Source organism: Mustela erminea, chromosome 1 (assembly GCF_009829155.1).
Source record: "Mustela erminea isolate mMusErm1 chromosome 1, mMusErm1.Pri, whole genome shotgun sequence".
NCBI lineage: Eukaryota > Metazoa > Chordata > Mammalia > Carnivora > Mustelidae > Mustela > Mustela erminea.
Genome location: NC_045614.1, coordinates 138,167,550 through 138,193,639, shown reverse-complemented (window position 1 = coordinate 138,193,639; position 26,090 = coordinate 138,167,550). Strand labels below are relative to the sequence as shown.

The 26,090-nt window shown below is 38.5% G+C and overlaps 1 protein-coding gene across 11 annotated transcripts in view; it reads right to left on the bottom strand.

The window, feature by feature from the left end:
* Positions 1-26,090, bottom strand: part of VEPH1 (ventricular zone expressed PH domain containing 1) — a 254,356-nt gene that overhangs the window by 7,874 nt on the left and 220,392 nt on the right. For 5 of the 11 annotated variants that reach the window (XR_004285805.1, XM_032343587.1, XM_032343600.1 and 2 more), the window contains exon 13: positions 8,125-8,261. Coding sequence is in view for 10 of the 11 variants with exons in the window: in XM_032343587.1 (XP_032199478.1) it covers positions 8,125-8,261 (137 nt within the window). In the remaining variant the exon portion in view is untranslated. The other 6 variants (XM_032343551.1, XM_032343560.1, XM_032343577.1 and 3 more) reach the window with 3 other exon arrangements.

Below are 26,090 nucleotides of genomic sequence, written 5' to 3'. Positions count from 1 at the left end.
TAAACTAGAGGTATCCGATTAATTAAATCACAAGGTCTTTGTAACAAGTAACAAAGATAATTCATTTCTTCTAAATTGAGCTAGTAGGACCATTCTCTTCTTTCCTAGGACAAGCATTCAGTGAAAACAGAATCGGTATGCAACCAGGTTGAGTGTTATTGTAATTTTCTCTGCTATAAAATGTTTGAGCACATTGTTAGCATTTAAATTATTAATAACTAATGCAGTGTTATTTGATATTCTATTTGTCTGTTACCAGTTTTTTCTAATTAACAGCTAGGTTTACTCAAGAGATTCTTAAGAATGGGCTGTTAGATTTCAAAATAATATTTAGAGACTCATTTACAACTGTAACTTCTTGCCTTTTCCTGCCTGACTTCATCACTGGAGATGTCTCTCCAGTCCATGATGCTACACTTGATCTTAGCCAAAAGGCCGAGAAGCGATCTCTCTCCAGTCCATGATGAATCATGGATCTAAATGTATACACTAAAATTGATATTACAATTGGGCTCACCTCACATCAAGTTTCCCAAGAAAGCACCCAGGGATCATCAGAGACACTTTCCTTCCCATTCCTGTACCTAGGCTCCATCCTTCCACCAGTGTCCAATCCGTTTTACTATTTCAAAATTTTTCCTGCATTTCCATTCTCCTCTATCTCCTCTGCTAGTAGACCTCACCACTTCCAAGAACCTCCTAAATGATCTCCCTGATACAATTTTTTATATCCCTACAATCCAGTCTCTATACCACTATCAAAATTATTTCTCTAAATGCAAGTCTTAAAACCTTTTAATGGTGTTTCGTCATCTTAAGATTCCTTAGCATAGAACCCAGCCCTTTATGCTATGACCCCATAAGCTTCTCTGGCATCATTCCGCAGCATTCCTCAATGGTCCCCTTATGTTCTAATCTTACATAAGGACTTGCTGTTTTGCAAACAGACCAAGTTTTGTTCCCTTTCCCTCCTGTGCTTTTGCAGCATGGTCCTCTCAACTGACCATTTTCTCCTCATCTGCCCATGATCTTCTCACTTAGTTCTTTAGGACACGACCCTTCTCTAACAGCTCTGAGAAAGAGTGAGGGTGCCCATGTGTTGAGTTCAAAGTCAATTATAGGGTTGCCTCCTCCTGCATTTCCACAGGCCCCTGGGCAAACCTCTATCAAGGCACTTGCCTCTTAGCATTTCAGTTTTTGTTGTCTATGATTGTCTCCTTCACTGCCCTATAAACTCTTTGATGGGAAGACCTGGGTATTTTTGTATCTCCAGGACAAACATGGTAACTGTTGTATGCTAGCTGTTCCATAAATTGGTGTGGCATGAATTTTAATCCTTTTCCATCACTTCTAGAAACTGTGCTCAAGTAAAGTTATTTTTCTTCCTTCTTTCTGTATGTTAGATTCTTCCCCCTTAAGTCCAATACATTTTTAAAACAAACAACAAACCACTTTTCTGTATCTTAGCTCTAACTTTTTGAAAATATTGTCCAATTATTGCTTTAAACTCCTAACCTCCTATTGATTCTTCAACTCACTGGAATTTGACTTTTACTTCAACACTCTGATGAAATTGTTCCTACCAATGATACAAATTCCTTCCTAACTGCAAAAGTCATTCTTTATCTTAAGTGATTACTCCAGGATTTTACATTGTTAATCTCTCCCTTCTTCCCAAAACCTTATTTTTGGGATTTGTGACATTGTTTTCCTTGGTTTATAACATCTCTGAACATTGACTGGCCAATCCAGTGGCCCATTGTTTAAATGTTGGGTATTCCAAGGAAGCCCTTATTTCTTCTTTTGTCTTATTCTCCCTGAGTAACTTCAGCTAGTTCCACAGATTTAGTGACCATCTATATATCCAGTGAGGCAAAATCTTGACCTTCAGAACTGCTTCCAATTTGTAATATCTTTTGTGATTCACAATACCCTCAAACTTTACATATTAAAATCCAAATGTTTCTCTCCTCAAACTTGGCCTCTTACATATTTCTTGTGCTAGGGAGTTGGTAGTAGAGTTAAGGTAGAATTAAGAATACTGACTACTTAGATTTTTTTTTTCCAGATTTCTATCCTAGACTACATAGTCAACAAATTTTAAAAGAAAAAAATGACCCTTTATATGTATACTAAGTTAGTGTTTGTATGAATTATCTATCTATTGCTATGGAACAAATTTTCACACACTCGGCAGCTTTCAACAGCATGTATTTATTATCTCAAGATTCCTCTAGGTCAGACATTCAAGCACACCTTAGCTGGGTCCTCTGTCCAGGTTTTGCAAAGCTGCAATCAAGGTGTTGTCTGGGGCAGGGATCCTCTTCCAAGTTCACGGGTTCTTGGCAAAATTCATTCCCTTGAAGCTGTAGAACTTGTGGCAGTTTGCGTATTCAAGGCCAGTGGAAGAGAGAGTCTCTGACCTGTTCACTCTTTTTAAAAAGTCTCATCTGATAAGGTCAGCCCCGCCCAGGGTCATATCCTTTTGACTTGTTCAAAGTCACCTAACTAAGAACCACAAATCTCTTCACCCTTGCCATGTAATGTAACATAATCATGGAGGAGACTGTTCTATTCTTTCTTTCATAATTTATTAGTTAGAAGCAAGTTACGATTTCTACCACATTCAAGGGGAGGGTCAGAGTGTAGACCATTGGGAATCATTCTATAATTCTGCCTGCCACAGCTTAATTTTTTAAAAAAATATGAGTGAAGGGAAAACCATTGAATGCAATTTTTAGATATTAAAAGATTGAATGTAAAGAAAAAATGTATAGAACTTCAACATCTCAAATTTTTATGGAAATGGCCCATATTTTGAAGATGGTGAAAATGGTTTTCTATGCCTATCCTAGCTTACACTTACTGCTTTAGGCAAGAGATATATCCAAGAACCTACATTTTAGATTATATTATATGAATCTAAATGGAATAATCAGATTAATGTCTGAAAGACATTTAATTATATAACTTTTTTCACTTGAGGGCCATTTTACCATGTGTTAGCCTTATTTGCATTAGAAAGAAAAAACACAATTATATGTCTATAAATAAGTTCTATGTTTCCCCTTAGGGTTGATAATTTTGACTTATCCCAATAGGGCTTTTTTTTTTTTCCCTTCTAATACTTTTGGCAAACTGTCGTTTTAATCAGAAGTATTTAATCTTTCCTCAGGATAGGTATTTCAGGTATCTCGTAGAGTTGTGTTCTTACAACGTACAATGGCATATCTTCAGAGGCTCCTAGATCCCCAACTCTCCCCTTTCTGCCCCATACCATTTGTAGCTCCTTTTCCTGTAGGGTCACACAGATGTTCTAGAGTTAATGCAGGCGCCATTAGAATATGAAATGCATAAGAATCTCACCACTTCTGGGTCCTGCTTCTTAGGGAAAACAATTCCACTGGTACTTAGAAAAACACAATGTGACTTGGTGAATTTATCTCTTTTTCTTAACATGGTCAATGATAGCGCAATGCCCATTGTATGCAATCAGTGTGAGGTCGGCTTGCAAATCCCTACAGATATGTGGTTACTTCTCTACTTTCCCTCTCTTTTGCTTGGGCAACTGCCACATTGATGCACTGGAGCCACTCTTCTGCATTCTTCTCATCCTTGGCCTTGAAAACATAGGTTTTATTGTCTGTGAAGATTTCAAAAGCTCGAGGGAGGGAGCGGTCCCTGCGTTTCCTGGCCACAACTTTCACACTCTGTACTTTGCTGAGTTCTATTGGGGAGTCATCAGGATCATCTTTCTGAAATGCATATGGGAAGGAGAGAACATGAGCTGGCTCCCAGAGTATGAAAAGATCTCTGGCAACTGGAGAATTTTCCAAGAAAATCAGAATCCTTTCACTGCAACTGGTTCTTAGCCTTTGTGCTAAGGCCTCAGTGAGTGATTCATTAGAACAATGGAGGGAGTGAGCAATTGGTCCTACCTTACAGTATATTAAGTTGGCACAAGATGGCGAATTTATAAGAAATTATTATTTAGTGGGATTTGGGAAAATGTTTAATTCATACTTCTTTGATTTTAAGTCATGTTTGATTGGTATCAACACTATCAATAGAGCAAAATAGTACTCCAACACAATTGGAGTACTATTAACTCAGAATCTGAAATAACTTGGGAAGTATGAAATTGAATTTTCCTTTGTGTTATTTCTGAGAAAGGTGTATTAATTGAATAAATAGGGTCCTAATGTTTAAGCAGATCAAACTGTTCTGAGACACACTGGAGCTCTGGAAGTATGATTTGTCTGCAAACATTAAGTGAAAGAATACTTAGTGATTTACATTTTTCTGGCATCAAAACAGAGGCTTACAGATCACAACTATAACATGAGGGTCATCCCAATGGGCTAGTATGAGTAGTTTCAAAAGATCAAATACTTCTTTACAGAAATGTCTTTAACATCCCTGAATATGGAAGACGTGCCTGTGCTTGAGGATCTGGCCAACTCTCCTTTCTCATGCACCCTGTACAACTCACTCCCCTTTCATTCTGCAATGGAAAGGCAACCTTCTCACTCATCCCAAATTTACCATGGTGTATCGTCCAACTTGGAAAAATCTCTGGAGGATCAAAGAACTGGAAAGATCAACGCAAAATATTGATGCTAAGGAAGTGTCCTTCAAACAAAACACAATCACTCCCCAGCTACTATATCAAGAGGTGCATTTCCAATAGCATTTCCCTTTTTAATGCTTAGTAACTATTTATTGCATTTGGTGTTATACTTATGACTATAAATTAAAATTATAATTAATTTTAAGATTATAATAAGAAAAATCTTAACATTTAGAGATTGATAGTCACAAATTATTAAAATAATTAAATTTCAATTTATATACATAGTTTCATTACAGTGAAAAATAATTGGATGATCAGGATAAAATACTGTGGGTTAGGTAGAAAACAATATGATTTCAAAGAAAAATGATACCATGTAAGCATTGCGATGGTTATTAAAGAGGACAGATGTTGTGATGAGCACTGGGAGTTATACTCAATAATGAATCGTTGAACACTACATCAAAAATGAATGGTGTACTATATGCTGGCTAATTGAACATAATAAAAAAAGATGAACTAATTTATGTATTTTTTTAATGGATGGTGTTAGGCGTGAATTGCTACGGTATCTTTTTCCTATGGTTATACTTAAAGGACAGGTGTGAACTTTTTATTTCAAAATAATAGTATTTTCAATTCAACAGAAATTACAGTTTGTGCAACTGTTTAAATTTATGATAAACTTAAAATGTGGCAAGGTATTACACAGATTTTCAAGATTCTTTTAGGGAATAGACAGAATAAAGTTTGAAGATGCCTGTGCTAGATAATACTTTGTTAGCTTAATTTGGTTTATGGTAAATATCTGACAGCAATAAAGCTGTATTTCTTTGAATTAGTTTATAAAATAGAAATTGATACATGGAGGAACTGATCAAGAAAACAAAAAGTTGTCATAGTTCTCTAAAGAGAGTGAATTACCCAAGAGAAATGGACAGGAAGTCAAAGGGCACCATTGCCTAGCTGGTTGGTGGAGATCAAGACTTTAAGAATGTGAAAGTAAAAAATAACGCTATTGTCTTTCAGTCCTTATTAAAAATGCACATTTTACCATTTTTCTCATTTATAAGAAAGGTTCCTTATTATGGGCCTGAAGCTTCAGCTGGACTGTTGACCTCTGCTAGGTTACTGTGTCCCTGGGGATGAGAGGAAATTTGTTGTGGTCCTTATAGTACATTATATTATTTCTCAATATTTGAGCCACAGGTGCTGTCAGATTTCTGAAATGTCAAGCCATTATTTCCCTATAAAGATGTCAAACAAGTTAGCCAATTGTAAAATAGCTTATTCTCTAAGTTTTATTAAAAAGCTCTGAATCAAGATGTTTAAAGATCATTATTTGAGTTCAGGAAAAATATTCTTATGCACTAACTCTGCTCCATCTCAAGGGATAGGAGAAATCACTACATCTTAACTTCTATTTCTGATTTCTTTAGTAAAAACGGGAAATTCAGACAGTCACTTTAAACACATTAAAAATACTTCAATGTGGAGCTATGCTAAGAAAAGTTTCTTTAAACCTCCAATAACTGTCTGAATTGAGAATACCATTATACTTCCCTTTCAAAAAGATCTTCAGCCACAGAAAAGTCCATCTGTATATTTAATAATACACACAGATGAAGAAAGTAGCATGAGCTTAGGGCTTTTTTTTTTTTCACTCAAAAAGTTAACATTAAGTTTTATTAATTTAAAAAATGGTCAGAAAAATTTGTCATAATTGGGATACACCATACTTTATTCCTATTGAGCAAAAAGTTCAAATAAATTTTATAATGAGCACTCTAAAGATATAGTGCCCATATTCTCAGTGAATCACAATTTTTAAATAATTTAAAATCTTTCATTAATTAATTCAAACACAGTTTGGTTTGCCACTGGCTCTGTATTTTCAGTGTTCATAAGAAGAGGGACAGTGCACTCATTTAACAGCAAGCTTTGATGTCACACTGCCTTGTACCTGACTCCAGTTTTACCTCTTTTTACCTTACTGACTCATTTGTCAAGCCACTCAGAGTCTCTGTTCCTCTGTCTCTCTCACAAGGGGAAGGGAGTGGGACTGGGTCTGATGTTACATGATGTAAAAGTACCATGTGGTGGAACAAGTTTGAGATACAGTAGTGAAACAAAATTAAGTGGGTTCTTTCCTGCAGAACTTGTCAGAGCCTTAAGCTCCTTTGTATTTCCCAGATATCTTTGATTAGGACAAAGGCCAACTCCTGGTAATGACTGACAGACCCTGGGTCCCAAATGCCACGAATGGGGAATGATGGATATAAAGGCATCAGCTAGGTGTTGTATGCGTGTTCTCTGGGCATCTTTGCACAGGAGTGGATGACCATGTGTACATATGCTCATGTTTTCCCCATCACTCTGATTCTGGGGTTCAAATGATATCTGTAAGAGTGGGATAAGACAGAAATCCAAAGGCCAGGATCTTGCCCTTCCTGGCTAGCCTGGCAGTGAGATAAAGACTGAAAGTGCCTACATTGCTAAAGTCTGGTTGCACAAGGCTTTCTTGGCATCAGACCTAACCTGGTGCCTGCCCATCCTGGGACCCAGGCTCTCAGGGCCTGTGCACTGTGCAGAAGGCCACAAAGATCACCTAGCCCAGAGGAATATGCTTCCATCTGCCAGCAAGGAAGGAGAGAGGGAGGGAAAGGCACCCCAGATTTACCCATCTGGAACATGGCAATAACAGTAGTGTTAACCTTAAAGGACTGTTTTGAGGATTCTTTAAGACAATCCAGGGTGGCATGTGATAAGCTATTATTATTATATTCAAAATACCCAAGAAGTAGGTCCACATTTCTTTCTCCCTGATCCTGAATTAATAGAATTTAATGATAGATAAAGCTGACTTGAAAAGAAGGGAATAATTCTGCATTGCTGATTGGAATAAAATGCTATTTCAGAAGTTTCCCACTGAAAATTCAGAGTATAGATATTTACTGAGCATCCTAGCTCAGATTGAATATTATATTAAAAGAATATTTATTCATTCTTTTTAGGACCCTTTTATATTTGTTAACTGAGTATTAAGTGACTGAAAGATGATAATGGTTTTCCCTAACCAGAACTGAACTTAGTTGACTACAAAAGGTACTTATAATAAATCATCCTTTGTTTCTTTTTTCCAGTCTTCTGTCCTTCTTCCCTGTGTCCCTGCTTCCAAATATAACCTTTAATTATAAAGGGAGTCAGGGTCAATATCATAAGCTATTAATTTATGGAGGTGATCTATAAGGAAACACTGTTCAAGCCAAGCTCACTGGGTAGTCCTTTGGCGTTCATCTTCAAAACTTAAGCCAACTTTTAAAAAGATCTTCCATAACAAACTGAAGAGAGACAGTGGATCATCTAAGGTAGGACAGAACAGAACAGACAGTCCAAGGGATGTATGCCAAAAAAAAAAAAAAAAAAGACACTGTAAAATTATAAATGGAAAAGGACAAATTATTGGTGTATTAACTCAGGACAAAATCCCTAGCTGGTTGGTGGAGATCAAGACCTTAAAAATGAAAGTGTAAAAGACAGGGGAAACTTACAGACTTTCCTTTTTGAAACAGAAGTTGATTTCCAGCCAGTGTAAAATAACGAGTTTTCCACCTTTTGATGAACTTCCATCTGACTTGCTTCTCTTTAAGTTTTCCTTCTATAAGAGGTTGGCCATCTTGATTTACAACTGTTGAAGGTAAGAGAATGATCTTTTATTTCCCATTATTTATTTGGCAAGTGATCAAAAGTCAGAGTTGTACAATGAACCAGAACCCAGTAAGCATATTTGGAAAGTGCGCTAATAAATTCCTTTGTCCCTAAAGGAATGCACAATTTAGATATGACAATGGGATCCTGTAGAAAGCCCTCATTGAGATTTTCAAAAGGAATATGTTCACAAAAAGAGCATCTGGTTAGCAGTTTTTAAGGCATATTCTAATATCCAGCTCTCTGTGCTTCTTAACTCTTATTTCATGAAATTCTGTTCACATGAACTGCTTAGAAGCACGCTATATAACTAATCCCAAACCAAGTACATTTAGCTATTGGGCAGCAAAAGCCCAAGCAGTGTCTCCAAAGATGTGTTTTTCCTGAAGACACAAAGTTGCAAGGGCAAATGTAACTCTTCTGAACATGGTATTTCCACTCTGGAACACACATACACCCTCTCCTTTCTGCATATGTCCATCTCTGCCCAACCAACAATTAATGATTCCATGAGTCAACTCAAATATTGCTTCTTTGGGGGGAACTTCCCCAAACTCAGGCCAGAGTGGATTCACCTGCCGTATGTTCTCACAGCCTCTGGTCTATTTCTTTTACATCAAGCATCACTGGTAGACTGTTCTTGGTGTTTATCTGATTCAGGTCTCTCTTTCCCATTGAACTGAAAGCTCCATGAGAGCCTTTGCTTTGTTCACTGATATATCACCAGGCCATTAATATGCTACCTGGCAAATACAGGGAATCTGTAAGTATTTTTTATGTGAAAAGGTTAATTTTACAGTGAAGTAGAGTGTATAGAATTGCACATAATCATCGAATTAGAAGATCTACTACAATGTCAAGAATCAGAAGTTACAATGTTGAACTGAAGAATTTCATTCATTTTGTCAACTACATAAGATTCACTCTCCAGGATGTGGACAAAGGGAAACCTCTTACACTTGGTGGAAATGCAAGTTGGTGCAGCCACTTTGGAAAACGGTGTGGAGATTCCTCAAGAAATTAAAAATAGAGCTACCCTATGGCCCTGCAATTGCACTACTGGGTATATACCCCAGAGATACAGATGTAGTGAAAGAAGGGCCATCTGTACCCCAATGTTCATAGCAGCAATGGCCACAGTCGCCAAACTGTGGAAAGGGCCAAGATGCCCTTCAGCAGATGAATGATAAAGAAGATATGGTCCATATATACAATGTAGTATTATGCCTTCATCAGAAAGGATGAATTCCCAACTTTTGTATCAACATGGACGGACTGGAGGAGATTATGCTGAGTAAAATAAGTCAGGCAGAGAGAGTAAATTACCATATGGTTTCACTTACTTGTGGAACATAAAGAATAACACGGAGGACATTAAGAGAAAGAAAGAAAAAGTGAATTGGGGGAAATCAGAGGGGGTGACAAAGCATGAGAGACTGGATTCTGAGAAACAAACTGAGGGTTTTGGGTGGGGTGGGGGGGTTGGGTGAGCCTGGTGGTGGTTATTGAGGAGGGCACATAATGCATGAAGCACTGGGTGTGGTGTATAAACAATGAATCTTGGAACACTGAAAAAATGAAATAAAATAAAATAAAAGATTCACTTTCCAAATTTATAAGTAAGCATCTGATTTCTAGGGATTATGACAATATATACTTACATATATTATGTTCAATTTTCATAGCACTTTGAAAGTAATAAAATGTGTTTCATCATTTGGAAATTTAGACAGTGCCTATTTGACCATATAAACACAACCTATTCTCCCTAACCTACCATTTCTCTTTTCTAATATAGGTCTCATAACTACTTTAGACAAGGAGGATTTATTCACCTTGACAGGATTTTCAGGATAAGAATGATGCAATGTATGAAATGTATAGTTTTCACAAAGTTCTACTAAGGCAAGTTTGACATTCCCCACCCCCATTCAATCGGATATTCTTTTGTCAATCCCAAATTAAAGCTAAAAACTGAAAATACTATCAAATATATTTTAGATAGTGATAGGACTATGATGAAAATAAAGTAGGGAGTGACCTGGGGATTAGTGCACACTCACATAGGTGGTCAGGAAAGAGCCTGGACATTTGAAAGGATCTTCAATATGAGACTTTAGCATTGAGAAGTGTCTCCCATCTTATGAGAAGCTTCATGATGACCTGTATTGTGCATAGCAGAGTATAGGGAAACCAAGAACTCAAGAATTATTGACTATCAATTTCAAGAAAATGATTTCAGGGGTTCCTGGGTGGCTCAGTCAGTTAGATGTCTACCTTTAGCTCTCAGGCCATGATCCCAGGGTCCCGGGATCAGGTCCTGCATCAGGTTCCCTTCTCAGTGGGGAGTCTGCTTTTCCCTCTGCCTTTCACCCCACTTGTGCTCTCTCTCTTTCAAATAAATAAATAAAATCTTAAAAAAAAAAAAAAAAGAAAATGATTTCTGCTTTGCTTTACTTAGGAATTATCTGATTTAAAGTATTAAAGATCATATGCTCTTTGCAAATTTAATTGTCCCATAAACATGATGCTTGCTTCCTTTGTGCAGTCTCTACACTCTGCAGTTACCTTGGATAAAGCACCTGGCTGGCTCAGTGGGTTAAAGGCTCTGCCTTAGGCTCAGGTTGTGATCCCGGGGTCCTGGGATCAAGCCCTGCATTGGGCACTCTGCTCAGCAGGGAGCCTGCTTCCCTTCCCCTCTCTCTGCCTGCCTCTCTGCCTACTTGTGATCTCTGTCTGTCAAATTAAAAAAAAGAAAAAAATTAAAAAAAAAAAAAAAAGAAATCATGGTTGATTTAGGTAATATTTATGCTCATGGAGCCTTCTGGATCTGACATAGGGTATTAGCTTCAAATATTTCTCCTCAAGGCAGATCCAAACGTTGCACTTGGGTGCCTGAGTGGCTCAGTTGATTAAGCATCCGACTTGATTTCAGCTCAGGTCAAGATCTCAGGGTCGTGAGATCCAGCCCCACACTGGGGCTGCATGCACTGTGTGTGGAGCCTGCTTAAGAGTCTCTCTCTCTCCCTTTCCCTCTGCCCCTCCCCCACTTGCCCACATGCTCACTTGCTCTCTTTCTCTTAAAAAAAAAAAAAAAAAAAGTCTTTACAAGTGTTGCACCCCAAGAGTATGTGACAGAAGTTTGCAAGGAGCACTTGGGAAAATAGTTAAAGGAATTGCTTGAAAACAGAGAGTGGATAGGATACCATACCCACAGACCTACATAATGACTATGTGACCATAATGACCATGACAGACTCAAGACAAAATGATAGGCTTACTGGAGCACAAAATGATGAAGGACTGTTGAGAAATGTTTCTCAACAGAGGCTTTTCACTGTAGGGCCCCACCAAAATTACCCCGGGGGAAAAGTCCATGGAAAGGCTTGTAGGAAGGGAATGTTAGCAGAACTTTAAAGAAGCTTCCTGTGAGGGCCCAATTTAGGCATCAGAGTCAGCTTCTGATAATTTTATAAAAACCAAGCTATTTGTAGCTTTAGGATTAATTAAAAAATAGTTTCAAAAGGCAAAAAACAAAAAGAATTAAAATTTTTTCACTTACTATCCCATGTCTTAATTTTTTTTTCAATTATCTCTAACGTAGGCAAAAGGTGCCATGTGTCATTTTAATAGGTCTATTGCCCATATCTTGTCCTTGTAAGCAATAATTCTCATGAAACACTGTCTTCATGATCAAAACAGGGAACCAATTCTTTCTAGGGATGATTATATTCTATTTCAAAAATAACACATGGAGCGAGACTGTGAGAATGATCATGTGTCTGGAACTATCTTGTTCACTCATAACACACGCAGGATAAATAAATATTTTCTCTCTTGCCAATTAATTCATTAATTTATTTAAAGTGCAACAATTTGACTAAGTATTCTCTACCAACCTGGATCTGTTCTTCTCTTTGTCAGTTGGCTGAAAAGCTATGGAATACTAAACTGAATTAGCTTGAGCAATTGGAGCCCAAACTGTTACTGTGTTTATCAACTTAAAAGTCTTTCTGAGTGTCAACACAGATGTGTATACATTAATTGTATTTCTTTTGTGCTGCAAGAGTTGAAGATATTTATGCTGCTAAAAAACGAATTTTGAAGGGATTGGTCTTACTCAGCATGAAGGTGGTGAGTCATAGCCAAGTAATACCAGACAGAGACATTAAGCCTGAGGAACCCCATGGCAAGAAGAGCAAAGCAATAAAGAATAGTCCTCTGTTCATCCGTCAACCACCCAGCCATCCCACTGCACTTTTGACCACAGATAAGCTGTAAGGCACTATGTTTAGATCTAGATCTAAGGGAGTTAAAATGCCAGGTTCAGAGTTCTTAGATTTATCATCCTGTAGGGGAGGTAAAGCATTTTACAAATTATACAGCTCAATATGGAATTTGGCAAGTGCCACTGAAGAAGGAAAAGCCAAGCACCATGACACTCAAAGAAAGGAAATTCTACTTCTGGCTGGGAGAAGGTGACATGGTAGCTGGGCCTGTACTAGGGAAGGAAAAAGGGTATTTAGGAAAAGGGCAGAGAAGGGCTGAAGTACAAGAGGGATGTGTAAGAGAGAGAACATGAAAAGAAAAGAACCTAAAGAATATGGAAGGATCCATGAACTCAGAAGAAACTTCATAAAGCAGTTGCTCTGGGACAAAGCCATGGGTAGAGGGGGGTGGAGAGTGTGAAGGCAATGCAAGATTTTCTAGGTGTAAGATCCAGGAAAGAGACTGGGTAACAAACTGTCATGGTGAGGTCATATTGGAATTTAATTGCAGATCTTTTTGAAGACTCATTAGAATGGACTTTGCTTTTCTTAAGGACTAAGCAGGAGCCTAGAGCCTATGAAGGTTGAGCCAGCGCAGGCATGAAGCCCCCCTGGGCCCCAGATGGGATCATTTATGTATCACAGAGAGTCTCAGCAGGAGACAGAGGACACCTCAAGCTGGGTAATTGAGGGGAGTTAATGAAGGGACTATTTACACAGATGTGAGAAAGGTGTAGGAAAAGCACCATAGTACTCTGGGGTCAGGAAGCGTGGGAAGGCATAACATGCCTCTGTGTGAAGAAGAGATGGGAGAGAACAGTTAGGACTCAGAGGGAAACCTGTATAGAGAACTGACTGACAGGAACTGTGGTCTTGGGCACAGGACACAGTCAACCTGCAGCGACCAAGCAGAGGGCAAGCTGGGAATAAATAACCCAACCTCGGTCTTCTCCCTCCCTCTGATCGTCTATCTTTGTCGCTAGTGGTCAACTGTAACTGAAAGCCAGAGGTAAGGGAGACTTAGCACACCCTGGAGAGGCACCTCTTCTTAACTGGGCAGAGGAAGCAGGAAAGCTTCTTGGAGTGAATGAGTCTGAGCTGAATTCTGAAGAACAAGTAACAGTGAGGAGGGTGAAGGGAGAAGAGGTATACTGAAAAAACAAAAACAGAAACAAAAAACAGGCAAAAGGCTAAGGCTTAGAAAAGCCTCATGCAATGCCTTCTAGAAACTAACTCATTCTGTGTGATGGGAACCTGGTGGGACTTGGAGGGCCAGAGTTGGTGTGAAAGTCAAGGAGGTACCAGTCCTAAAGATCCTTGGACAGGATTTTGTCAGTTTTATCCAACTCTCTAGAGGTGTCATGCTTAACAACAGGGCCACCATGAACTGGTGTGTAGGTTGTCCACTGCACAAAAACAGGCAGCCAAGGTAAGGTGGTGAGTAGAGGCTGAAATTCAGCTTGTATTTTGATGTTCAAGCCATACACCCCCAAGTGGATTTCATCCACCAGAAATAAAAACACACAAAAGTGTCATTAAGATTAACAATGGCTTTGCTTAACCAAATGCCTGGTGTATTGTAAAGGATCAATAAGTAGTAGCTACTATCATCATGATCATGATATCATCATCACCAACAACATAAAATGATCATCATCATGCTTTTACTGTGACAATGAACACTTGGTTTTTATAAATAGCACAACCCAGTGGCTCTAGGATAAAACCTGCCTCCCTCCCTCAAATCAAGAATGTAGTGAAATCTACATGAAGGTGTTAGGAATAAGGAGAGAATTATTAGATAGTCTTTCCTGTCTATTAAAGGTAAATACCTTCAAAAGAAGGCATATTCTGGAAGAAAAAAATATATAGATCTCAAAGACTTCGCTTTTAAATAAGAACTGAGAAAAAGGTGTTTTTTTTCTTTTTTTTTTCAATTTCCCTTGAAATTATTGCTTCTCGGAATTATAACTCTGATACAGTTTGTGGGGAATTTCTTTGTATGCACTGAGAGTCTCAGATTTACTGGAATTCCCTTCCATGGCTTCACTGATTTCTTTTGTATGCATGCCAGTTCTAATAAAGCCAACCCTAATTACAGAGGAAATGCCTGAAGAGGGATAGAAGTATTAGATGAGGAGGTCATAGAAGCCACATTTAGTAAACTGAGTGTCTGTGGTTTTAGAAATCACTATGGATCATAACAAATGGTATGTTTCCAATGAATATCTAGGCAGTATTTTAGGGGGTCATATTTCTTTATCAGTAGTGAATGAATGAGGAGGCATAATCCAACATGGATTTTGAAACATTCTACAAGTTGCTGTGTGGCCCAGAATATGACAGACAAATTCAATTTGACAGCAGCCCTTTGAGGAGGACACTTTCACATGTAAATGAATGGCTTCCTTCATCAATAATTTTATATCCATCAAAACATAGTATGCTAAAACAAACAAACACGGGGCACCTGGAGGGCTCAGTCAGTTGAGTGTCTGCCTTTGGCTCAGGTCGTGATCCTGGAGTCCTGGGATCGAGCCCCACATTGAACTCCATATTGGGTTCCCTGCTCAGCAGGGAGTCATCTTCTCTCTCCCTCCACCCCTCACCCTACTCGTGCTCCATCTCAAATAAATAAATAAATAAATAAAATCTTAACAAAACAAAACAAAACAAAAAACATAGTATGTTTTTTAGGTTTCTCTATCAATCACTGAACTATTTATCTAAAGAAACCTTGTAGAAGCTTGTAGAAGCTTGTAGAACAATGTTTTCCAGACTGTGTTCTGAGGACCACCTACACTGGAGTTACTTGCTGGTTTGTTAAATGCACATTCCCAGGTGCTGCCCAAATCTACTGAATCATAGTTTTGTGGGGGGAGCAGTGAGGGGCCTTATATTTTTAACAAGATCCCCAGGTGATTCTCATGTAGCTCACGAACTTCTAGGAAATTAAAGCAACTTCATGGTTGATGACAGTAATAGGACATATAATACACAAACTAGTTAAACTGCAAAACCAATAATGGGACAAAAATTGTTATGACATTTCCATATAATTAAAAAACAGGATAGCAGTATAAGATAACATGCATGTCTTTGGATTAAATCAATTGAGTTACAGAAAAAATGCTCAGAATCAGCATTCATGGAACTTGGCTTATTTTTTATATCATCAGTGAAACAAAAATTCTAAAGCCACTTCCTATGAAGGTAATCCATCCACTAGTTTTGTTTTGTTTTGTTTTGTTTTTAAGATTTTATTTATTTATTTGAAAGGCAGAGATCACAAGTAGGCAGAGAGGCAGGCAGAGAGAGAGAGAGGAGGAAGCAGGCTCACTGCTGAGCAGAGAGCCCAATGTGGGGCCTAATCCCAGGACCCTGGGAATATGACCTGAGCCAAAGGCAGAGGCTTTAACCCACTGAGCCACCAGGCATCCCCTGTTCACTAGTTTTGTGCAGCAAGCATGATCTACTTTAATGCCTTCCCGGTAAGCTATCACTGAAGACTGGCCCAGACTTGCCCATTATGACTGGTAGGGACCAATGGGAAAATATTAGGGAGAATGGAAGTGAATAAAGATACTTGCTCAACTTTAGGATGGAACTTTTAATGAGAAGGATTCCACACATGTTTCTTGTGTTCGGTGCACACTGCCATTCCATTAATATGAATTAATTGTCTTGCTGGCAAAACTGGCCATAGGATTTAGACAGTTGTAAATGTTGACTGCTTTCCCACACTGCCGTGTACTGTAGAGCTGCTTTCCTTGCACAGGGAAAAAGAGATATGACATACTTTCTTGTCCGCTTGTTTGGGTTGTGTAAATTGAGCATATCCTAGCCATTGTTCCAGCTCCCTGTACATTCTTGGCATATTAGAACATTCTAAGGTGTTGTCTGCAATGCTTTTATAGAATTGATTAAGCACAAGTTCCATCTGTTGTGGTTCAAATCTTTTGGCAATAAATAGAAGTTGGAAGCTTTATCTGAAACATGTATACATGTATGCCATCATGCTTTGTCTGTGTTTGATATTTATATATTTATATATGATATTTGCATATATATATAATATAATTATATATTTATATTATATATAAATAAAATGATATCTCATATTACTTTTGAAAAAAACTTATTTAAGAAGATACTATTTATTCAAAGAATATATTTGGCACTAAATGTTATCATATTAATACTTTTGTCTCTTAAAATGAATCACTGTGAATTCATTAATTTGTTTCTTGTCACCATTTACCTGAGAAAAATTTTACTAAAAATTTTCTGAGATGATACCAACTTTGGATATTCACTTATTTGGTAAATATTTATTGAGCATTGTGTGCTAGGGGCTGAAGATGGATGGATAAGGAGAGCTCCCTTCATAGACTTTACTATTTACCAGAGGAAATAGACATTAATCAAATAACCACATATAAAAACACAAGACAGCAGGTGTAACAACTGTCATGAGTAGAAGTCTGAAGGGCTTTGAGGACCTGAGTATTAGGGAGGTCATAGAAGGTTTCCCTGTGGCAGTGAATCTGAATTGTAATGGGGAGGCTAAGATCTCTATTAACCAGATAAGGAGGGGGAGGAAGTGACAGGAAGAAGCATGGTGTATATGGGAAACTGAAAGAAGATCCTTCTAGCCTGAGTGGAGAGACAATAGATGACATATGGGAAAAGATGAGGCTGCAGAGGATGGGAAAGACCATTGCATGTGAGGCTGTGAGGGGCATATTGTAGAATCTGGTCTTTAAGCTAAGAGCTGTGGAAAGCTGTTGTAAGGTTTCATGCAGGGGAGTGGCACTACTGGAGCTGCATTTTGAAGAGACCATTCTGGCTGCAACATGGGAGGCTGACTGGCAGGATCAGCCAGACAAAGGCCTTATCAAAAAGGAGAATTACAGACCAATATTACTGATGAAGATGGATGCAAAAATTCTCACCAAAACACTAGCAGATAGGATCCAACAATACATTAAAAGGATTATTCACCATGACCAGGTGGGATTTATTCCTGGAATGCAAGGATGGTTCAACATCTGGAAATCAATTAATGTGATACACTACATACATAAAAGAAAGAACAAGAACCATATGATTCTCTCAATTGATGCAGAAAAAGCACTTGACAAAATACAGGATCCTTTCTTGGATTAAAACTCTCCACAGTATAGGGATAGAGTGAACATACCTCAATGTCATAAAAAACACATCTAAGAAAAGCCCATAGCAAATATCATTCTCAAGGGTGAAAAACTGAGAACTTTCTCCCATAAGGTCAGGAAAATGACAGGGAGGCCCAATCTTACAACTGTTATTCAACATAGTACTAGAGGTCCTAGCCTCACCAATCAGACAACAAAAAGAAATAAAAGGCATTCAAATTGGTAAAGAGGAAGTCAAACTCTCACTCTTTGCAGATGACATGATGCTTTATGTGGAAAAGCCAAAAGACTCTGCCCTAAAATTGCTAGATCTCATACAGGAATTCAGCAATATGGCAGGATATAAAATCTAGGCATAGAAATCAGTTGCATTTCTATACACTAACAATGAAACAGAAGAAAGAGAAATTAAGGAATCCAATATACTAATGTATTAAAAACCAAAAGATACCTAGGAATAAGCCTAACCAAAGAGGTTAAGGATCTGTACTCTAAAAACTACAGAACACTTGTGAAAGAAACTGAGGAAGACACAAAGAAATAGGAAAACATTCCATGCTCATGGATTAGAAGAATAAACATTGTTAAAAGGTCTATACTACTCAGAGCAATCTACATATTCAATGCAATCCCTGTCGAAATACTGGTATTTTTCACAGAGCTGGAACAAATAATCCTAAAATTTTTATGGAACTAGGAAAGAGTCCAAATAGCTAGAGGAATATTGAAAAAGAAAACCAAATCTGGGGGCATCACATTGCTGGACTTCAAGCTCTATTACAAAGCTGTAAACATCAAGACAGCTTGGTACTGGCACAAAAACAGACACATAGATCAATGGAACAGAAGAGAGAGCACAGGGGCGCCTGGGTGGCTCAGTGGGTTAAGCCTCTGCCTTCAACTCAGGTCTTGATCTCAGGGTCCTGGGATTGAGCCCCACATTGAGCCGCTCATTGAGCCCCGTGTTGGGCTTTCTACTCAACAGGGAGCCTGCTTCCCCCTCTCTCACTGCCTGCCTCTCTGACTACCTGTGAACTCTCTGTGTCAAATAAATAAATAAAATCTTAAAAAAAAAAAAAAAAAGAATAGAGAGCCCAAAAATGGACCCCCAAATCTATGGCCAACAAGTCTTCAACAAAGTAGGAAAGAATATCCAATGGAAAAAGGACAGTCTCTTCAGCAAATGGTGTTAGGAAACTGGACAGCCACATGCAGAAAAATGAGACTGGATCATTTTCTTATACCATGCACAAAGATAAACTCAAAATGGATGAAAGGCATAAATGAGACAGGAATGCTTCAAAATTCTAGAGGAAAGCACAGTTGGCAACCTTTTCAACCTCTGCCACAGCAACTTCTTGCTGGACTTGTCTCCCAAGGCAAGGGAAACAAAAGAAAAAATGAACTTAGGATTTCATCAAGATAAAAAGATTTGCACATCAAAGGAAATAGTTGACAAAACCCAAACATAGCCTACAGAATGGGAGAAGATTTTTACAAATGTCTTAGCAATAAAGAGCTAGTACCCAAGATTTATAAAGAACTTAACAGACTCAACACATACAAAACAAATAGTCCAGTCAAGAAATGGGCAGAAGACATGAACAGACATTTCTCCAAAGAAGACATACAAATGGCCAACAGACACATGAAAAAAAATACTCACCATCCCTCAGTATCAGGGAAATACAAATCAAAACCACAATGAGATATAACACCAGTTAGAATGGCTAAAATTAAGCAAGGAAACAACAAATGTTGATGAGGATGTGGAGAAAGAGGAACTCTCTTACACTGTTGTCGGGAATGCAAGCTGTACAGCCACTCTGGAAAATAGTATAGAGATTCTTCAAGAAGTCGAAAATAGAGCTATGTGCAACCCAGCTATTGCACTACTGGTATTTACCCAAAGAATACAAATCTTGAGATTCAAAGGGACACCTGCACCCCAATGTTTATAGCAGCAATATCCACAATAGCAAAACTATGGAAAGAGCTAGATGATCACTGACAGATGAATAGATAAAGAAAAGTTTTATATATAAATATATATATAATATATATAGATATGTATAGATAAAGTTTTATATGTAAAAACTTCTTTATACATAGCTATATGTTATATATATATATACACACACACATATGGTGAAAGATATACATATACTATATACATATAATGAAATATTACTCAGCCATCAAAAAGAATGACATCTTATCATTTACAACAACATGGATGGAACTGGATTGTATTATGCTAAGCAAAATAAGTCAATCAGAGAAAGACAATTATCATATAGTTTTACTCATATGTGGAATTTAAGAAACAAAACAGAGGATCATAGGCGAAGGGAGGGGAAAAATAAAATAAGACAAAATTGGGAGGGAGGCAAGTATAAGAGACTCTTAATTCCAGGGTTGCTGGAGGGCAGGTGGGTGGGGGGATGGGATAAAAAGGGATGAGCATTAAGGAGGGCATGTGATTTAATGAGTACTGTGTGTTACATGCAGTGGGTGAATAACTGAACTCTACAACTGAAACTAATGTTACACTATATGTTAACTAATTGAGTTTAAATAAAATAAGTTAAAAAAAAGTGCCAATGGAAGGATTCATTTGGGAAGAAGAAACAGAATATGTAAGAAAGGGTGATGTGTACAAGAAGGTGGGAAGGAAAAGATCCTTCACAAAATATCACCACCTTCTTGAGATATTTGATGACTTTCTGTGGCTGCTAAAAGCACCTGTATGTCATTTATATAGGTGAGTGTGTGGCTGAAAAACAAATTTCTTTCCTAATGTGTTTATATAGGTAAATAAATAAGTTAGGGTTACTCTGAAAGGTGATGACTAGAGTTCCTTTGAAATATATTAAGTGCTTTATTTTGGAGGGACATAAAATTTTTTTTAAATCAACATTATCTTAAGCCTGTGTAGTGATAAGAGACTGAGTTACTCACTCTAGTCTGCCTTTTGAAAGCATGTTTCTCCTCCTGCATAGATTGGCTGGAGTCAACTCATTCTCCAAGTGGAAAAGGACACATTTCCATGTGCGATGATTTATTGTGGAGAACCACAGGGTGACTATGCTTGACTGCCAGTATAAGGCCTATCAGACAGTTTTATCCTATTTCAAGATAGGATTGTTGACCTGACATGAAAAGGCAGAAGGATTAGGTAGTGATGGGAGACGAAGAATAGAAATCAAGCCCTGAAGGGGGCTAGGTTACTGATCTCAGCTTATTTCCCACTGAGGCTCACATGTTACTAGCAAGTTTTCTATGGACTCTGTGTGTATGTGTGTATTGAAAGCTTTCAGTAAACACTAGATCTGGGTATGTTAAAATCCCATGTACAGCAACATTTTCTTCTTTAAAACATTTATTTCGCAAAAGTTGCTCCTTTAAGATTTCAGTTCAGGGTTTATTTAATTTTGAGAAAGCATTAGATTTGAAATTTACATTTCACAACAAATCCTCTATCTTCCATAGTCTTCGTATCACTTACACTATCCACGAGTTACTCAATAGTCCATCCATACGCCAAATACTTGTTGGGCACTACTGTACACTGGGTACTGAGTAGGGCATACAAGGATGAAGAATCGCCCCTGCTTCATTGTTCAGTGGGGGAGATTGATAAGAACAAGCCCAGAAGAATGGAAAGAACAGAGGAGAGAAATCTATTATCTGGGGTGGTGGTGTGTCTGCGTATACTGTGTGTGCGCCCACGTGCAAGCATGTGTGTGTTGTGAGAGAGAGAGGTGAGTGTGTGGCGGGAAGGTTTAAAAGAGAGAGGCATGCCCATGCCAGAAAGGCATAAAACAGGAAAATGGGAAGAGGAGGAAAAGGAAAATGATTTCGGGATAATGATTTATCTGAGTCAATATGTGTGTATTTTGTCATTAATAGAAAGTATCTTTGCATAACAAGCTGGGGTTCGGTTTGACATAAGGAATGCGTATTCAGTAGTCACTAGCAGTAGATAAATATGAACACAAGCAGCACATTGCTTTTGGTGCTCAAACAACACTGAGCACATAAGACAGTGTTCTAACATATACAGGAGGAGGGAAGGCCTCACATGACAAACCTACCACCACACAAATCCAAAGTGGGGCTTTCTTCTTGTCACCTCCAAAGTACTGTGAATGTTGACCATGAAATTCAATGGGAAAGTTTCATATTAATGGACTCACAAAGCTATTTGCGGCCTCTGACCTCGGAGGTCATAAGCCTGTTCTCGCATGGGCATCTGAGTGGAGAGTTAGCCAGTCCACGTTGAAGGCATCGGCGAGCAAAAGCCACAAAGGCTATTACCAGTTACCCAGCAGGTGTGAAGAAAATCTCCTCACAAGGGGCCTTTCTTCACTTGCTATCATTTGGAAACCATCTCTGTTTGGCCGCGTGATAAAACAGACAGCATGGTTTTATAGCGCAAAGATTTGAAATCAAGTTCTAAAGAGGAATCCTGAAAGAAGTTCGTCTGAAAAAAGACACGCTTTCGTTTTCTTTCATACGCTAAGGAGCCCTCCTACAGACAAATACATTCAACATCCAAGTATCTAGTGACTAAGTGAGTAATCACACGGGGAAGCAATCTGATTTACAGAGGAGGACACCCGTGCCAAAACCGAGATGTCTCTAAGTTATTTTTTGTTGGGTGTAAGAGCAAAGGCATCCCCTGTGTCTCAAGAAATAAGAGTGAAAGTCACGACCTAGTTCTTCCTCCTCCTTTTGACAAATGTGACTGAACAGAGAGCCAGATGTGTTCCAGGATGGCCGAGCTGACTCACTGTTACTGCTAACATGCACTTGCAGTTCCAAGACATGAGGCCAACTGATAAAGGGGATTTGCTTGGTTTTCCAGAAGGAAGTTCTGTTCTGTTCTATTCACTTGCTCAATCTCGATTCTCTCATTCAGGAGGAGTACAGGGATGGGCAATAAACACCACCAAGCAAATCTCAGAGGATTCTTGAGTTATTCCAGTGATTTGCTAGTTGTGGACTCTGTACTTTTATAAAATGATTATCGGAAACTGAATCAGCAATCGGAGGGATTGGAAATAGCTTTCACTGTAACCGTTTCCCTCACGTAATCATTTCCCACACACGATCACACCAAAGCCTCTGTTCTTTAAGTGGAATAAGTCAGCAGGGAGGAAGATATTATAACATTGTGAAATAATCAGTCTTGGAATTTCAAATAGTCCATGTCCTTAAGTTGGATTTGCCCAAGAGGCGGAAATTTCAGGTTCAGGAATTAATCTGCACTAAATCTTGGTTCTACCTCTTGGTAGCTTTGTGACCTCGGGGAAATTACTTAACTTCTTTGTGTTTCAGTCTCCTCATCTGTAAAATGGAGTCAATAATAATGAGAAAAATGTTTAACTCATAGTTAGCATGATAAACGACAGTAATTATAATAATTTTAGGATCTTTAGCCTATTTTAGCCTTCATTTTCCTCTGAATTCATCTGTACCTAACTAGATTCAAAGTGAATTTTACTGACTTAGTAGATATTAAATGCCTGTGAATTTCTGTATGTTGATAAGTATGTTAGCGAGTGATAAGATTTTGATCTGAAGAAGGGAATGTACTTAGGCGACCACATAAGCCAGATGTTTTTCTGTCAATTTCTGAATGAGTCCCATAGTTTAGGGTACACACTGTTAAGAAGGATTTATATTTTAGGATGTCTTTCCTGATGTCTAATTGAAATTTTCTAAATGCCTCATGTTTTATTCCTCACTTTTGGAGATATTGAATAGCATCTTTCTTTCTATACTGGGACAATGAATACTTGACAGCAATTGTTGTATCATTTGTCAGTACTTAAAAAAAACCCCAAATCCATTTTAAAAATTTCTTATGCCATAGATTCCAACTCTGCTTCTTTAAACCCCATCCTCTCTGAGGCTAAACCTTGTGAGGGGCATGTGGATCCTTCAGGGGCACTGATTAAAACCCAGAATGGTAACAGGACTCAGGCACAGTATGTCAGGTGCTAGGTTAGGGAAGTGGGCCACTTGTTTTATATCTACTGACTTCTCTCAAGGAGGAAAGAAGCACCAACCTCCACCAGATTCACAATGCACTGGGTATTGTATAGTGATATATTTGATTTGATTAACACATAACCACAGTTTTGAAACATCTTATTTTAACACTCGAGGTGTATCTGATGTTGCCATTCCCAAATATTATTCATTCATTCACTCACTCAGCAAGTATTCATTGTGTGCCATAAACACACGAGGGTGTCTGCTAGACTTTTCCATATATGTTGTCTGACCCTAACTGGATTCTGAATCCTTTCAGAGTGGAGATTTTACACCTTACTCATATTTTGTCCAAAGCCACAGCCTGTAGAAGACATTTGACCAAGGCAACACACATACTTACATAAATGAACAGCGGGACACAGGTACTATGCTTGTTGTGAGTAACCAAACAATAAAATATTTATTGCTAGTTATTCCTTGACCATATTTAAACTCACAATTGAAGAACATGAAGGCAGCCATCATCTCCATGAATAATGTGTTAGCGGTATGATGTCAGACCTTGCATTTATATGAAATGTATAACCTATACCCTTGTATCAAAACAAGATGAGATCAACAACCTACATAAATTTTTCAGGGAATCGGGAGTTCTTGGTGAAAATTATAGTTTAAAATAAGATTTCTTGCAGGCTTGCATCCCCTTTTATGTAGCAAAAGGAAATGAGCAAAGAAATGTAAGCACACGGAAGTTTTGGGGGCCAAACGTTTTTGATTCAATATGTTCTGTTACAAAATATTTGGCCTTATTTGAGTCTTTATTGCTGTGTGTTCTCAGTCTATATTTAACAGTGAGAAACACAAGTAAGAAAGAGTAAATTGCAAAATGTCCTTTTCAAGAGTATGGCAGCGAATTTGAGAAAACATATATTAAAGGAACACTTTGTGTTTCTAACTTCCAGACCCTTCTCGGAGGCCTCCATTGGCCAGAAATGCTGAAATGTTTATTGAACTAAGGACTCAGCTGACTTGGAATGAGAATTCTTAAGGGTCTCTCAGAGCCACCTAAGATAAGTGCCTTACTTCGCCATGTTCTCAAATAAAGTTTCTTTCACGCCCTGTCTTTTTCATAGGTGAAGTCAGGTTTAATTACAAAGTTTTATAATGGAGACTTTCAATTCCCCAATTTCTTATTTGCCCAAATTAACTTATTAAAATCGGGGTGTTCACTCTGGCATCAGCTCAACACAGACTCTGTAATGGGCCAACAATCTGTGCCCCACAGGGGCCGCCATCCTTCAGTGTCAGCTTCCTCCAGCCATAGCCTTTTCTGTGGGGAAAGACCTTTTAATTGGTCCCTCTCCGAGAGCCCCTCTTATCCCCATCTGGCCAAATAAAGACATTTTTTTTCCATTCAGCCTTACCTTCTCAGCAGTTAGCAAGAGAACAGACTTGCCACAATGGATAATCTTTAAGAGGACCCCAAATCCTAAAATGGACGTTACAGATATAAGGGCTGTGGTGGTGGTGGTGGTGGGGGGGGTTGTCACCTGTGGCTCTCTAGCAAATGGATCACCTAAAAAGTGGATTTTCAACGGGGTTTGAACACTGTTCTCTTTGTTGAAACTGCAGTTGTGAGCAGTGTCCATGTTGAGAAGTCTGGGTCCTCTCAAGAAGGCAAGTGAGTGATGAAATAGTCCATTTCCCAGGACAGCATAACTTTCTGAAGACAGACATATTACCAACCTAATTCCACTGGTCTGATTGGGACAAACGTAATGAGGAGGCAGAGCGGTGGAATGTTAACCATGGCCCCTGGAGTCAGCTTGGGTTCAAATCCTACTATTGTTCATTTATTACCTGTGTGACCTCAGTTAATCAAATTGCTCTGTGCCTCAGTTTCCCCATCAGTGAAATGGAGATAATGTTAGTACCAACCTGATAAGGTCATTGTAAATGTTAATGAACTATACCTAACACATTTAGCAAAGGGCTGGGTTCATATTCACTAATAATTGTTACTTTTAGGCAAGGTCAGTAGACCAAATTCCTTGGGCAACAGAAAGGGAGTGAGAGGGCGAATAACAGCTATGAAGGTATTCCTCAAATCCTCACTTTTCAAAAGTTTCACTTTTTATGTAGCTCCATCACGAAACAGGAGTGTGAGGGACGACCTCAAGATGACAGGGTCGGTGCCTGCATTCACTCCCTCAGTCTGATCTCCTTCCTTCAGGGCTTTTGAGAGGTTGGTTGTTTTTCTCTAACCCTCAGGGTCACCTGGGCTGAAATGAATGCTTTCAGGGCAAAACAGCCTGTACAGCTTCCTTGATAACTACATACAGGTAAGGTGTCGCTTCT